Source organism: Sorex araneus, chromosome 5 (genome assembly GCF_027595985.1).
Source record: "Sorex araneus isolate mSorAra2 chromosome 5, mSorAra2.pri, whole genome shotgun sequence".
NCBI lineage: Eukaryota > Metazoa > Chordata > Mammalia > Eulipotyphla > Soricidae > Sorex > Sorex araneus.
The window spans coordinates 119,423,808-119,436,587 of NC_073306.1; the positions used below are offsets into that span (position 1 = coordinate 119,423,808).

The 12,780-nt window shown below is 39.3% G+C and overlaps 1 protein-coding gene across 4 annotated transcripts in view; it reads right to left on the bottom strand.

Moving 5' to 3' along the window:
• RBM39 (RNA binding motif protein 39) overlaps nt 1–11,887 on the bottom strand; it is a 37,791-nt gene extending 25,904 nt beyond the window's left edge. For 2 of the 4 annotated variants that reach the window (XM_004612518.2, XM_004612517.3), the window contains exons 1-6: nt 11,538–11,887; nt 10,824–10,888; nt 9,029–9,078; nt 4,162–4,356; nt 1,765–1,830; nt 1,614–1,667 (exon numbers count right to left, since the gene is read on the bottom strand). In XM_004612518.2, coding sequence (XP_004612575.1) covers nt 1,614–1,667; nt 1,765–1,830; nt 4,162–4,356; nt 9,029–9,078; nt 10,824–10,874 — 416 coding nt within the window. In that variant the 5' untranslated portion in view covers nt 10,875–10,888; nt 11,538–11,887. The remainder of the gene's footprint in view (nt 1–1,613; nt 1,668–1,764; nt 1,831–4,161; nt 4,357–9,028; nt 9,079–10,823; nt 10,889–11,537) is intronic. The other 2 variants (XM_004612521.2, XM_004612519.2) reach the window with 1 other exon arrangement.
• Between the last annotated feature and the right edge of the window lie 893 nt (nt 11,888–12,780).

Below are 12,780 nucleotides of genomic sequence, written 5' to 3' on the forward strand. Positions count from 1 at the left end.
ACCACCTTGAAAACCTGACCTTGAATATATCAACATACTGACATATTTTGGACTTGCTAAAGTACTTCTGGAGTATTCTACCTGTAAAACTAGTAGTCTTAATAAGAAATCAGAAAGTAGTTTAAATATATTACTGAAAAACAGAGGGACAAAACCGAATACAGAGGATGAGAACTGAAGGGCAATTTTCTTATCAGTAACCCACATCAATAGTTAATGGAGCAGAGAGATAGGTAAGTACTGGAGTACAGTGCCCCAGGCTCCATCCCCAATACCGCATGGTCTCCCAAGTACAGTTGGAAACAAAACCCAAGCACCCAGATAGGAGTATTAAGAAAGTACTACAGGATGTGGCACAGAAACAATAATAACAAATTAAAAACCTTAGTGTCTATTATAAAAATCCTTAGTATCTCCAAGGCTTTCACCAAATCTTAGGATAATGAAAATTTATCAAATAAAGGAGTTGTAGTGCTAGGACAAACAAAGGAACCTGCCTTGCACATGGCCAATTGGGTTTAATCCCTGGCCTCCCATATGGCTCCTTGAGCTGCCAGGAGTGATCCCTGAGCTTAATCTAGGAGTAAGCCCTAAGCACAGCTACATGGGACCCCAATACAAATAATATAGGGGAAGCACCTAGGGTGGGTGAAGATGCACCAAAACATTTTTAAGAAAGTATTACTATTCAACGAAACATTCCTCAAAAAGTGATACGTTACACAAATAAAAGATCGATGCTTGTCAGCAAATATAATTCAAAGGGCTGGATTTTAATGTCTTACATAGACTCTTAGGTTTAATCCCTGGCACAGCACAATTCCTCGGTACCTCCAGGTAAGACCACCAAGACTGTTAAGAGCAAAAGATGGCTCAAAAGGCCTAGAAACTAAGCCATGGAAACAGCTGAGTATCAGCAGAGTAGTCCACCCAACAAAAAGAATGTCAATTTGGAGCCAAAGATGGATGAACATTGGAGGCCCGGGGTTCCATTCTGGCACCATAGGAACCCTAAACAACTAAAAAGGAGCCTCATATAAGCCCTTAACCACTGAATATGGTCCAAAAATGACCAATTTAGTTAAACCTTTGGAAATTACTTCTCCTAAGAATCAAATGGTAAAACTTGTGACTAGAAATTACTTTTCCATTAAACAAATAACAATGGTCAACAAGCGTTCTACTAGCCGCCACAGTAAAAAATTTAGTTGAACATCAGAGATAATAAATTAGAACTTTCATTACTGGGCCTGGGAGATTTTGGGTAACACCCAATATTCAGGGTTTACTCCTGGGCACAGCACAACTCCTTCAGTACCTCCAGGTAAGACCACCAAGACTGGAGACTTTATGTGACGCTGCAACATTAGACTTTATGTGAATCTGGGTCACACACTGTAGTCACTGTACTACTGTTTTTCCTAGTCCCAGATCCATTCTATGCTTCATTATTCAAAACTTCATAATTCAAATAAACTGTGCTAATTTTACCAAACGTAACTATTTAATTTTGTCCAAATGGCCAATAAATGTGATTTAATTTAGTGCCACAAAAATCCCAAAAGCTTTACAAATGCTAAAAGCTCCAAAGAAAGAAATGGGACAACAGCTACCTCACAGGGCTCTTGTCTTTTCTGAATGGACTTTTGCTTCGAGAACGTCTTCTGCTGCAAAGTTAAAAAGTTTCAGAAGTTACTCAAACAAGCAAGTCACCAGTAGTTCCTTGAAAAACAATTTAAACAATTCAGAAGTATGTTTAAAAACCTTAATTTGATGCTATGAGGCAACCCAATCTTTCCTCGGATGGCACTGTTAAATTTTGGTCCGGAGCTAAAAAGGAAACACAAAATTACACTAGTTACAGGGTTAGGGTCTTGCTAAGATCGCGATCATGCGCTCTCCAGCAAGTTTAACATTGTTTAGGCTACTTTTCCACCTCAATTAAGAGGAAATAGAGACATTCTCTTAACTATCCCAGGCAAACTGTTCTGACAGTTATCTCTCCTGGGCTGAGAGGTGCCAAGACCAAAGGTTACAGCCTCAAAAAATATTAAGATTATTCTGAAAATGTTTGCTCTCATTTTCAGTCTATATTTTTTGGTAATTATGCACTTATGAATACATTCAAAATATTAGAATAAAAATGAATTACCCTGAACTTTTACCAGGAATAATTATAAAGATTAAGTTCTACAGATCTTTTGTTAGGAAAAAATATATGTGCTTACACATATATATGCAAACCATACATATTTTATTTCAATTAGGGACTTTTTAAAATATAATCTTGAAACTCCAGCTTTTAAATTTAACCCTAAGTCTTAAAAGACCACGAGGCACAACGAGTGCATCATACCTCAGTTCTTAGTGACAAAATATAACAAAGTTATAAAGGAACTTACTCTTTAGGGGAAATTTTAATTTGAGAGCTTGACCCACAAAATTATTAATTTTCCGAAAGATCACATAGTTAAGTGTTGTACAACAAAGACAAATAGTATAATTTTCATACTACCTGACTTAATGGGACAGGTTAGGTGTCCCTAGTGCCCATCCTGCTATCCTTTTCCAGAGGGTAGCAAAATAAAAACATCTAGTTATACAATCCACATTTGGATTTCTTTCATAAATTCTTAATGTACCTATGACATCTAAGCAATTTAACTTTGTATTTTACAGTTATAAGTAAGTGAAAATATACATTTATAGAATAAAAGTACAGAACCATAAGCTAAATTCTTTTCCCTTTAAGGTTGAGTTTCTGTTTTTGCCTCAACAGTTAAAAAAAAAAACAAAACACTATGAGAATCCAAACAGAAGAATAAAATAAATTAAAATTACACCAAAATCACAGCCAGACTTCATGTATTTATCACTTAACAGAACGATACTGAAAATTTATTCAAGTACTCCTCTTTCCCCACCTGTTTAAGTTCACTTTGTTTAAAAAGCATATTAAATTTTTGTAAATTGGACCAAAACTAATGTTTTCAAATAGAACATTCAGAATTAAACTAACATCGATTGTGGTCCTTTAAGCTCTTTGGAAGTTTTCTAAGAGGCTGGGGAAGATAATTCAAGTGCTAGAGTACATGCACCACATTTGAGAAACTCTGAGTTCATTTCCACACCCATATGGCCCCTGAAAATTGTGGGGTGTGGCAAGTAAACAAAATAGTAACATTCTTGAAATAAACAACTAAGAAAAACAATTCAGATCCTCTTTAAGGTTTAATAAGCCAAAAATTAAAACTTGAAAAGTTACTTGTTAATGGCTTCAAATAATGCCAATAGAACATTTTATTAATGACAGGTTGCAAGTGTTTTAAATATTTATATTCTTTTCAACTCAGAATTACGTACTGTCAAAGTTGAAAAGTAACTTGTCCAAAGTGAAAGGAAGTCCAGGCTCTGATTCAGGTCTATCTGTTCTGTTTGTCTTTGAATTCTATTGTCAACCATTCAAATTTTAGAGCCAAAAGGGACAATTTTAAAATATTCATTTCATGGTTTACAAGAGTAACTACTATAAAAGAACATCCTAGAGCAATATGGACCGCTACATACAATCCTTACTACATAGAATCCTTTCCAGATACAGAAACAAGGAGTTGTATTCAGGCAGGCTCTTTACAGCCATTTTGAAATTTGAGTGACTTATTAACTTGCATTGATACAAATGATGTGATGAGCCCAATTTATCATTATTAAGGAACATACATCAATTTTACAAAAGGTCTGTCATTTCAACTGGAAACAGGCAGACAAAATTATATTGCATTATGTATTTGATTATACAAACTTAGCTGAGCTTCAAAATGTTAAATAATGTATGTTCAGTAAAAATCTTATAGCTCACACATTTTTTATCTTTCAATTTGGCACTCCAGTATCAGTTCTTTTGAAATAAAAAACACTAGAACATTGATTTAGTTTGGAATGGCATACACATATTTTAAGATGAAGAAATAAAACAAGCTGCATGCCCAGTAAAACTAGCTATATATATGTTCATATATTTTATTCCCACTAGTCTTTTCAAATACATTAACCTTAAAAATAATCACTTTTAAAAAATGTACCAACAACAACAACAAAAAAATCCCAATTCAAATCACACAAGTTACAGGATTCTCTTAATAATCATAACTAGTTACATACTAAGGACTTCTGTAGCGGCCTCTGAATCTGCGATCTCGACTTCTTGAACGACTTCGTCTTCTTTCTTTACTTCTACTTCTCTTCCTTTCACGACTTTTACTCTTTTTCCGTTCTCTATCTCGACTTCGCTTCCGTTCCTTACTTTTGCTTCTTTTACGTTCATGACTACGACTTCTGCTCTTGCTTTTTTTCCTCCTGAGAAGAAAAAAGATGACCATTATCTTGCTGTCTTAAGAATATGTCAAAATACAGTTTCCTTTTATGGTCAGAAATTTTGAAGTATTTTTGCAAATTAATTTTGCTATTGTTTTATACAATGGGTCATAATACTTGTGGAAAATTTCTTTTTTTTTTCTTTTTTTTTTTTGCTTTTTGGGTCACACCTGGCGATGCACAGGGGTTACTCCTGGTTCTACACTCAGGAATTACTCCTGGCGGTGCTCAGGGGACCATATGGGATGCTGGGATTCGAACCCGGGTCGGCCGCGTGCAAGGCAAACGCCCTACCCGCTGTGCTATCGCTCCAGCCCCACTTGTGGAAAATTTCTTTCTAAGTTAACACCCATTATTGCCTCCAACGGTCAGATGCCAAAGAAACATTGAGAGCAGAGATTATACCAATACCATCTACTGTCAGAGCTTTAAGGAAAGGGCTTGGGACTTGTAGATATCGGTCTCTAAAATTTTAAAGTCTGACTGTTACACATGATCAGCAGGTATAACTGTTATTGATAAGACAGTAATATAAGGTATATTAACAGTTAAAAACTGTGTTAATCATGTGTAGAAATACCAAATTTCATTACATCAATTTTGATCCAACTTATACACATGAATATTTTTCTTAAAGGGCCATACAAGCAACATACTTTGGTTTAGAAATAATGGCAAGTAACAAAACTAGTGCGGTGAAATGCATTTTGACACTTGTAAAACGTCTGACAATACTATTTGTGATTTCCTGTTGTTATGCCAGAAAGGTATGCCATGTTTATAAGTAGTTTAAACAAGCCTGTAGGGTGCAATAAGAAAACATCAACACCTTTATAAATCCTCAAACTCTAAAAAGCTTTTTAAAAGGCCAATTATAGGATTCTTTTCATTCTATATTCTTTACAATAGGTCACCCACAGAATTAAATCTTACAATCTGTATATATGTCATTGCCAAATTTTAGAGGTGCCTTCAGATATTTCAACATAAATTGAACGCTTAAAGTAAATAAATATTCCACTAGATGTGTCCGTATTTAGTGGCTAAACACCAGAAAATATTTGACACCCTACATCATTTGGAGATTTAGTTAAATGTTTAGTCCTTTAAACAGCGGAAGAGCAACTGAAGTCTGCCTCAGTGAACCTGTAAGCAGGTCATCTTAGAGTGCATTGAAAATAGAAAATGAAGACACCCACCTTCTGGAATCTTGAAACCCACACTCCAATCACAAGGAGATGTAGAGCTTTCCAAGGAGGCAGAAACTTTTGTCTAAAATTTCAAGATAATCCACCTGACTGTCAGAAATGTATATGCTAGGTAGCATGACAGAAAATAAGGCTATGCTTATTACTTATATAGAAGTCATCAAAGCAATGCCAAGAATGGCAACATTCCAACTTTGTTGCCTAAAAACCTGAAATTCTCTCTTAAACAGTTCTATGACAGCACTAATTCTATTTCCTAAATAAAATCAACTAGAGGACAAGTAAAAAATAATTCCATCCACCACAAAAATTGAAATCTCTAAGTTTTGCTCAGCTCATAGAGGTCCTGTGGCCAGAGGCAGACCACCTCTTTTATCACTTTAAGCCACAACTTATTCTGCCAAAGCAAAGAACTCAGAAATTGGTGAGCTACCTTCAACTTAAAGACTTTTCTGAGTCCCCACCCACATCTGAAGGCAACCCCAGACAGGTAAAAAGACAGCAACACACTAAGACATTTAGGTAATATATTCCTCTACTTAAAGTCCAGACCAAAAAAAATTAAGGATGCAAGAAAGTATTGTACTTCTCTATGACAATTTACTGCTTCAAAGAACACTGAGTCAAACTAAAGAGTGATCACAATCCACACTAATAGTCAAATCCTGTTACAACTTAAAATGGACTTTCCAAAGTCTTTAGTGGCAGTGGAATTTTGTACTGAACATCATTGAAGTAAATGGTCCACTGGGCTGGGCCTTTGGACTTTTTGGTTATATGGCCTCGGCTGTAAAGGTGTTTTGCTATAACTGGATTTGACCTCTTCATGTAAGAAGATCTAAATTTTAAATGCAAAGTACTCTGGAAAATAAGAAAAAAAAATAGAAGTCATTTTCCCCAAAAAATTTATAATCCACACCATAGTAGCCAATATATATTAACTGTGTCATTTTAATGTTATCCTTTTTAAAGCAATTCCTAAGAGTTTCACTGAAAGGATGTTGGTTTAGATTGTGAGAAACTCGTTACGCTAATGAATAGTCCCAGAAGGCAAGCTCAGATTAAAAGGAAAACTTGGAAGTCTTGCCAAACTCAGGGTATATAGATTTCCAGAAAGCTGATTACCTATAACCAATTATGCTGTATTAGCTTCCTAAATTAACACCAGAATATAATTGTGTGTACTTATCAAGAATCACTATTTTTCAGAACATTTACTGCTCAAGTTTCTCTAAATGTATATGCCCTTGCTATTTTAGCTATGTCCCCAATGAAGGTTCACAACAACAAAGCCATTAACTTACTTCCCTTTGACCAAGTCTATATGAATGTTACTTTATACTTTTATCCCTCAGTACAAAAAAAAAACCAACCTTCAAGATAACTTTAAATTTTTTGTATCGACCCCCCCGAAATAACTGTGAAAAGTTCCTGATTAACAAGGCAGTATGTATAACTAATTCAAAAAATTAAACTAGGCTATGAGCTTTCTTTTTTTTGTGTGCGTACTACGAATCAAACCCAAGACCACAGACACACAGAAGACCAAGTGCTCTCTCTATAGCTAAGCCTCATCCAGGTCAAGACAGAGTGCTTTGCAAGTGGCTTCCATTTAGAGAATCCTATGGCCAGTTAGAGAAAATTGGCCATTGTTATTAGCTCCCAAAGAGTTCACACTAGAGATATAAAATCAGTCTTCAGCTTGAGAGCTTTATGCTAAATTTCTTATAAAAGTTTGGTATCCTTAATAAGCTTAAAATAAAAACAAAGATAAATCAGAAAGCGTGATAAATTGAAAAGTAGTATCTAAGAATGGTACAGCAAATGACAATGCATTAACGTATAAAACCTTTTATTTTTTTCCTTTTTGGGTCACACCCAGTGATGCAGAGGCTACTCCTGGCTCATGCACTCAGGAATCCTTCCTAGGTGCTCAGGGGACCATATGGGATGCTGGGAATCGAACCCGGGTCGGCTGCGTGCAAGGCAAATGCCCTACCCACTGTGCTATCACTCCAGTCCCAGTATAGAACCTTTAAAATCACAGTTTGAGGTATATTTAGTTTTTGAGCCCATTACCAGATAAGAGCTTGGAGGTGCATGTGGTGCCAGGAATGGAATCTGGGCTGCCTAAAGGCAAAGCAGATGCTCAGCCCACTGAGCTCTCTCTCCTGGTCTAGGATGAGATCTTTATCAAAATACTAAGTCTAATAATTAAGACTAGATCTTTCAAATTTATATATACACATATATCACCAATTTCTAGGTTTTCTTTTGATTACAAAATTGTTTATTAGAATAATTAGGCGCTTGGTAGCCTGGAAGGTCTAAGGATGGCATTAAATTATGGCACAACTGGTTCCCTAACAAAGACTCACTCAAATTGAGACCTATAATCTATTTTAAATGAGGAACTGTAACCAATTCAAGCTTCTGCCAGAAAATAATGTAGTCATAGTCTACAAATTAAACAATTTTTAGTCCAGTACGGCTGTTCAATGAAAATCATATTAAAATTAAATTAATGCATTAATGTGTGAATAAACTAGCCTTTTTCATTAACTTATTAACAATCTAATAAAAAAAATCTTGTGAGAATACTGATATTAGAAGTTTAGAAGAAAAACAGCTCATAAGAACTCACAATAGGCTATGTACCATTTTTTATCATTATGAAGTCACAAACATGACAAAATGCATTAAATATCAGGTTCATCAATGCCTATAACATGACCACTATATTTGGAATCACTAATTTCTAAAGTTAGAACTCCAATAGGACCCAACTTTACAATGTCCATCAGGTTTAAACTGTTTCAATTCGTTACATACTGTTAGTATGTAACATTAGTAGCACTCTCAGTCCCCACTTGAGGTTACTATTTAACCACACGACAAGGAGCATAAATACCAAGTTTTTAGACTTTTCACTCTTAAATTCATTAGTTTGACACTAGACAGTTAAAGATTTTAGGAGGAACTGAGTTGTTAAGCATAATATCATTGCTACTGTTAGCAATTAAGCAGTAAAGATGTCAACAATTCACAGGCCCAAGCCTGCAGCAATTTAAAATGAACTATACTTTTAATGATCTGGTTACTTATCTTTTATTTCTAGCCCTTTTACAGTGGCTATTGATAGTATTTTAAGATAAACTCCCAGACAGGAGCTTTTATTCAGATTGTAGGGATGAATTTAAGAGACTTTTGTCCAAAAGGTGTCTGAAACCATACCCCTTAATCTAGGCACGGTGTCCATAACATAAAGAGTTTCTGATTCCAAAACATAGAGAACCACTTTTCTAAAAGAGGCAAAGAAAAGTTTCAGAAAAGAATCTTAATTTTGGTGTTTAACCAGAGAACAGGAATTAAGACTTCAGTTACATAAAAAAATCCTGTGAACATCCTCCCCCAACCCCTCCCCCAGGTCCCTTCTTAAAACTTACTTTTTGCTACGTTCTTCATGGCCGTTAGCACTGCTCAACTTGTTCTCATCCTAAGCAGGGTTGATAGAAGAACATCATGAGGACGAAGTGGAAACATTTCAAGTTGTCAAAGGGGAAAGGGAATAGGAATAAGAAAATACAAAACAATTTTAAAACTAATTACTTATTTATATTTTACAGTGGAAGGCTATAAAAAAATTTAGATGGGTATGTGTTTAACCACTTTGTTGATTACAATTAGTCATCAAGATACAAAAATAAAAAAGCACATTAACAGGTTCAATTTTACTTTCTTATAGTTACATTATAAGTTATCGAGATTTACAATGTTGAAGTGGTTAACAAGAATTTCTACAAAACATGAATGAAGTCCTGTTTTCAGCGTTATTCCACGATCTACGGTCCCTTTGGTCAGTACCATGGCTCTATTTCTGCCTAAGCCCCAAGTGGCCATGCTAGCAGCCAGCCACTATCGATTTCCTGTGACCGATGCCATTCCTGAGATCTTCGCCCATTTCCGTTGGAGGGTTGGGACTGTAAGAGCTTGATGCCACCTCTGTCACACATCTCGCCCTGAAGCAAACAGGGATTCACACTGCTTTAGTAATGTTGACTCCCAAGAACCCAAGAAAGTCAATTAATAATCCACCAGTCCAGCCTAAACATTTCCTACTTCCATACCTGTTTACATGGAATTTCATCCATGTTAATACTAAGACACATGAATCTTAACATTTAAAAAGAAAAGTAGCTCTTCAAGAGTTTATGCATCACAATACTATATACACTATTCAAAACTATAAAGAATTCATCCAAATTGGTACCACATGGTCGTGCTATACACTACAAGACAAATGTATTGTTTAAAAGGTTTAGCGCAATGTTTAAGATTTGAACACCAGTTAAAGGAGAGTAAGAGCTAACTTAGAAAGCTTACAATTTGTGACACCAGTGATAATGCATGCATACTGCCATTTTCACCACCAACTGGTGAAAGAATGAAGACACTACTTTTACTGTGATACTGAGATGGGTCATAGTTTCTATTATCGGCTAAAATATTCCTTTGTAGTTTTTAGTGTGAAATATTATGGCAGGGACTAATTAAAAATAGTAATAAGGAGAACAGTAAAACAGTCATCAAGTGACTAAGCTGTGATACTGCCTCTTTTGTTTAAAAAAAAATTTTTTTAGTTCAGGGATCCAAGAATTTTAGAAATTTTTAACTGAGCAGCAGATTCCTGCCTGTTTTAATATTTGCTATCACCAGTCTTTTATATATAGCATTATAAATCTCACCCAGTTCTTCTTGTAAGATGGTTGTTTATAGATTTGCTTGCCACAGACTGGTTATGCTTTGTTATTCTTGGACCCCTGCTATTTTCCCAAACCACTACATTCACCTTTTTGCTATACCAAACTGGAGCTGGTAATTCTTAGTTGAGTCATTTTACCTAGGGGACCACGGTACAGCGATAAGTCACTCAATTACTACCTTATGATTGACAGTTCACACTGGAATCAAAGGTGAATTCATGGGAGTAGAGGTGAGATATCGTTAGGCAAGTCTACAAAGAGAGATAGATGGGCATTTATTCATCACGCTGAAGTGAAACTACTGCACAATATTATTACATCAATAGCATATATTTACTTTTGTAAGTTACACGTAATGCATCTCTGATAAGATAAATCAAGAGGGCTCCGGGGAGGTTAGTTTACATTTCAGCAGTAGTTTCGTGAATAATGCTAAATTAAGAAAATATATCCACCTCACCGACATGTTTTCTCTCACCTTCTTGTAAGGAGCCTCAAGCATTGCTTCAATATCAATATCGTCTGCCATTTTTCTCTAAACGCCTGGGAAGACAACAAGGCAAGTCTCCAGTCACAAGGCGTCCAATTCGGCTCAAAAGCCTTTTTTTTTTTCCTCACCCCCTCCGCGCGGCCTCACTCCCCAACCCCAGCAAAACCTACGCCAAGCCCTCGACACCCTCAAGAGCGACACGACGCGCGTCCCCGAGCGGGGCAATTTACAAATCCGAAACGCCGGTTCGACCGGACACACTCGCCGAGGTACTCAACGGGCGGCTCCCGACGACGCTGCAATGGACGCCGCAGACAGCGGCCGGGCGCCCCCCGCACGAGCGCCTCTCTGCGAGCGAAACCCGCGCTGCCATCTTAAGGGCAGAAGGAAACTCCCCGGGCGGGGAGGGGTTGGAGCCATGGCAGCGTTCCGCTGGCGCCATGTTGGGAGGCCGCGGCCCGCCCGCTCCTCCCGGGGCCGGGGCGCCATTTACCCGCGACCTCCGCGGGACGCGACACCCCGCGGGCCCCCGACCGGCCGGCCGGCGAGGAGGGGCGCCGTCCCCTCCGAGGCCTGTTTCTCCAGAACCTGCCCCCCTCCCCCACCCGGCCGTCGCGAAGGAGCGCCCGAGAATGGTCTCGCCGTCCAGAAAAACCAAACCCGCGGAGAGAGCTGTTAGCGCGGGGGCCGCCGCCTTCTTACCTGGGCGGTCTTTCGGACCCCTGTGGTGCTCGGTGGAGTCGGGCAGGGGGAGGGAATTGCTGTTGCTGCCGCCGCAGTTACTACTGTTAAGCCGCTAGGGCCAGGCCGCGGTACCGCCCAGCCCGAATTTCGGGCTCCGAGGGCGGATAGGCCCGAGCGAATCTAAAAGAAACAATGGGATTAGGAGAGGCCGCGCGGGAGTGCAGGACGGCGGCTTCGGCAGCTCAGGATCCACCCCTGCGACAACGTCGGCAAGCTCTCCGAAATGGCGGCTGCTGCTTCCCTGTACTCACATTCACCAAGACACATACACACACGCACACATACACACACACAAACACACGGGGCCTCACGGAGCCCTCAGCACGGGCTCTCGCGAGAAGCTGCCTTTAATTCTAGACCTGAGCGGCTTAAGTATCGCGAGAACTGAATATGCCACCGCCTCCCCCGCCCCCCCCTCAGCGACCGTGGCCCAATCTCGCGCAATGATTGCGCCACAGCTATTCCCATCCCCCATTCAAAGAGGCGCCATTGACTACCCCCTCCCGAGAGGCGTCCGTCTCTCGCGAGACCGCGAGAATTGCTCAGCGCAAAGACGGTTGGTACAGAGCCTGTCAATCTCTCAGAAAACTCCACGCTGAGTGGTGTTTGGTGATAGCCGCCGCCTCGTGGCGCTTCCTTACAGCGAACTGGTTTTCCCCACAGAACTTACAGCCCCCTCCCCCCACTTCTCCTCCACCCTCCGGCATTCCCCCGCCCCCCGTGTCTGTCAAGGTCGCCATTCGGCAACTGAGTGTTTGGCGATAAAATAAGACGTAAATGGTCAGATACAGATTTTTTTCCGCCGTTGGTGAAGACGAAGTGAAAAAGCACGTAAGAGAAAGCGAGAAGAGTTGCTCCAGGGGTTGCGGGCCGGGGGTGTCGAATGAAAATGAAATTTTCTGGGCGCTCTTAAGAGCCAAGGGGTTAGGCGCTGCCTAGTGGAATTTCAAAACCACCTTGGAAATGGTGGAGGAAGGCGCAGAGAAGGTGGGAAAACAACGTTATTTTCGCTTGGCAGGGGTTCAGCTTTGTTTCCTTCCCGTCCCCTTCCCCTCCCCCCAGCGCCTGTTCTGTAATCCGCCCCAGTGTCGCGCGCCCGGGCTGCTGCTGTTTCTCAAAAAGGCCCTCTTTGCCCTGGCAGCTAATTTCCCCGTCCTTGATGACTCGCAGCCCCCTTTGAGTATGAATGCACTAGTTTTGC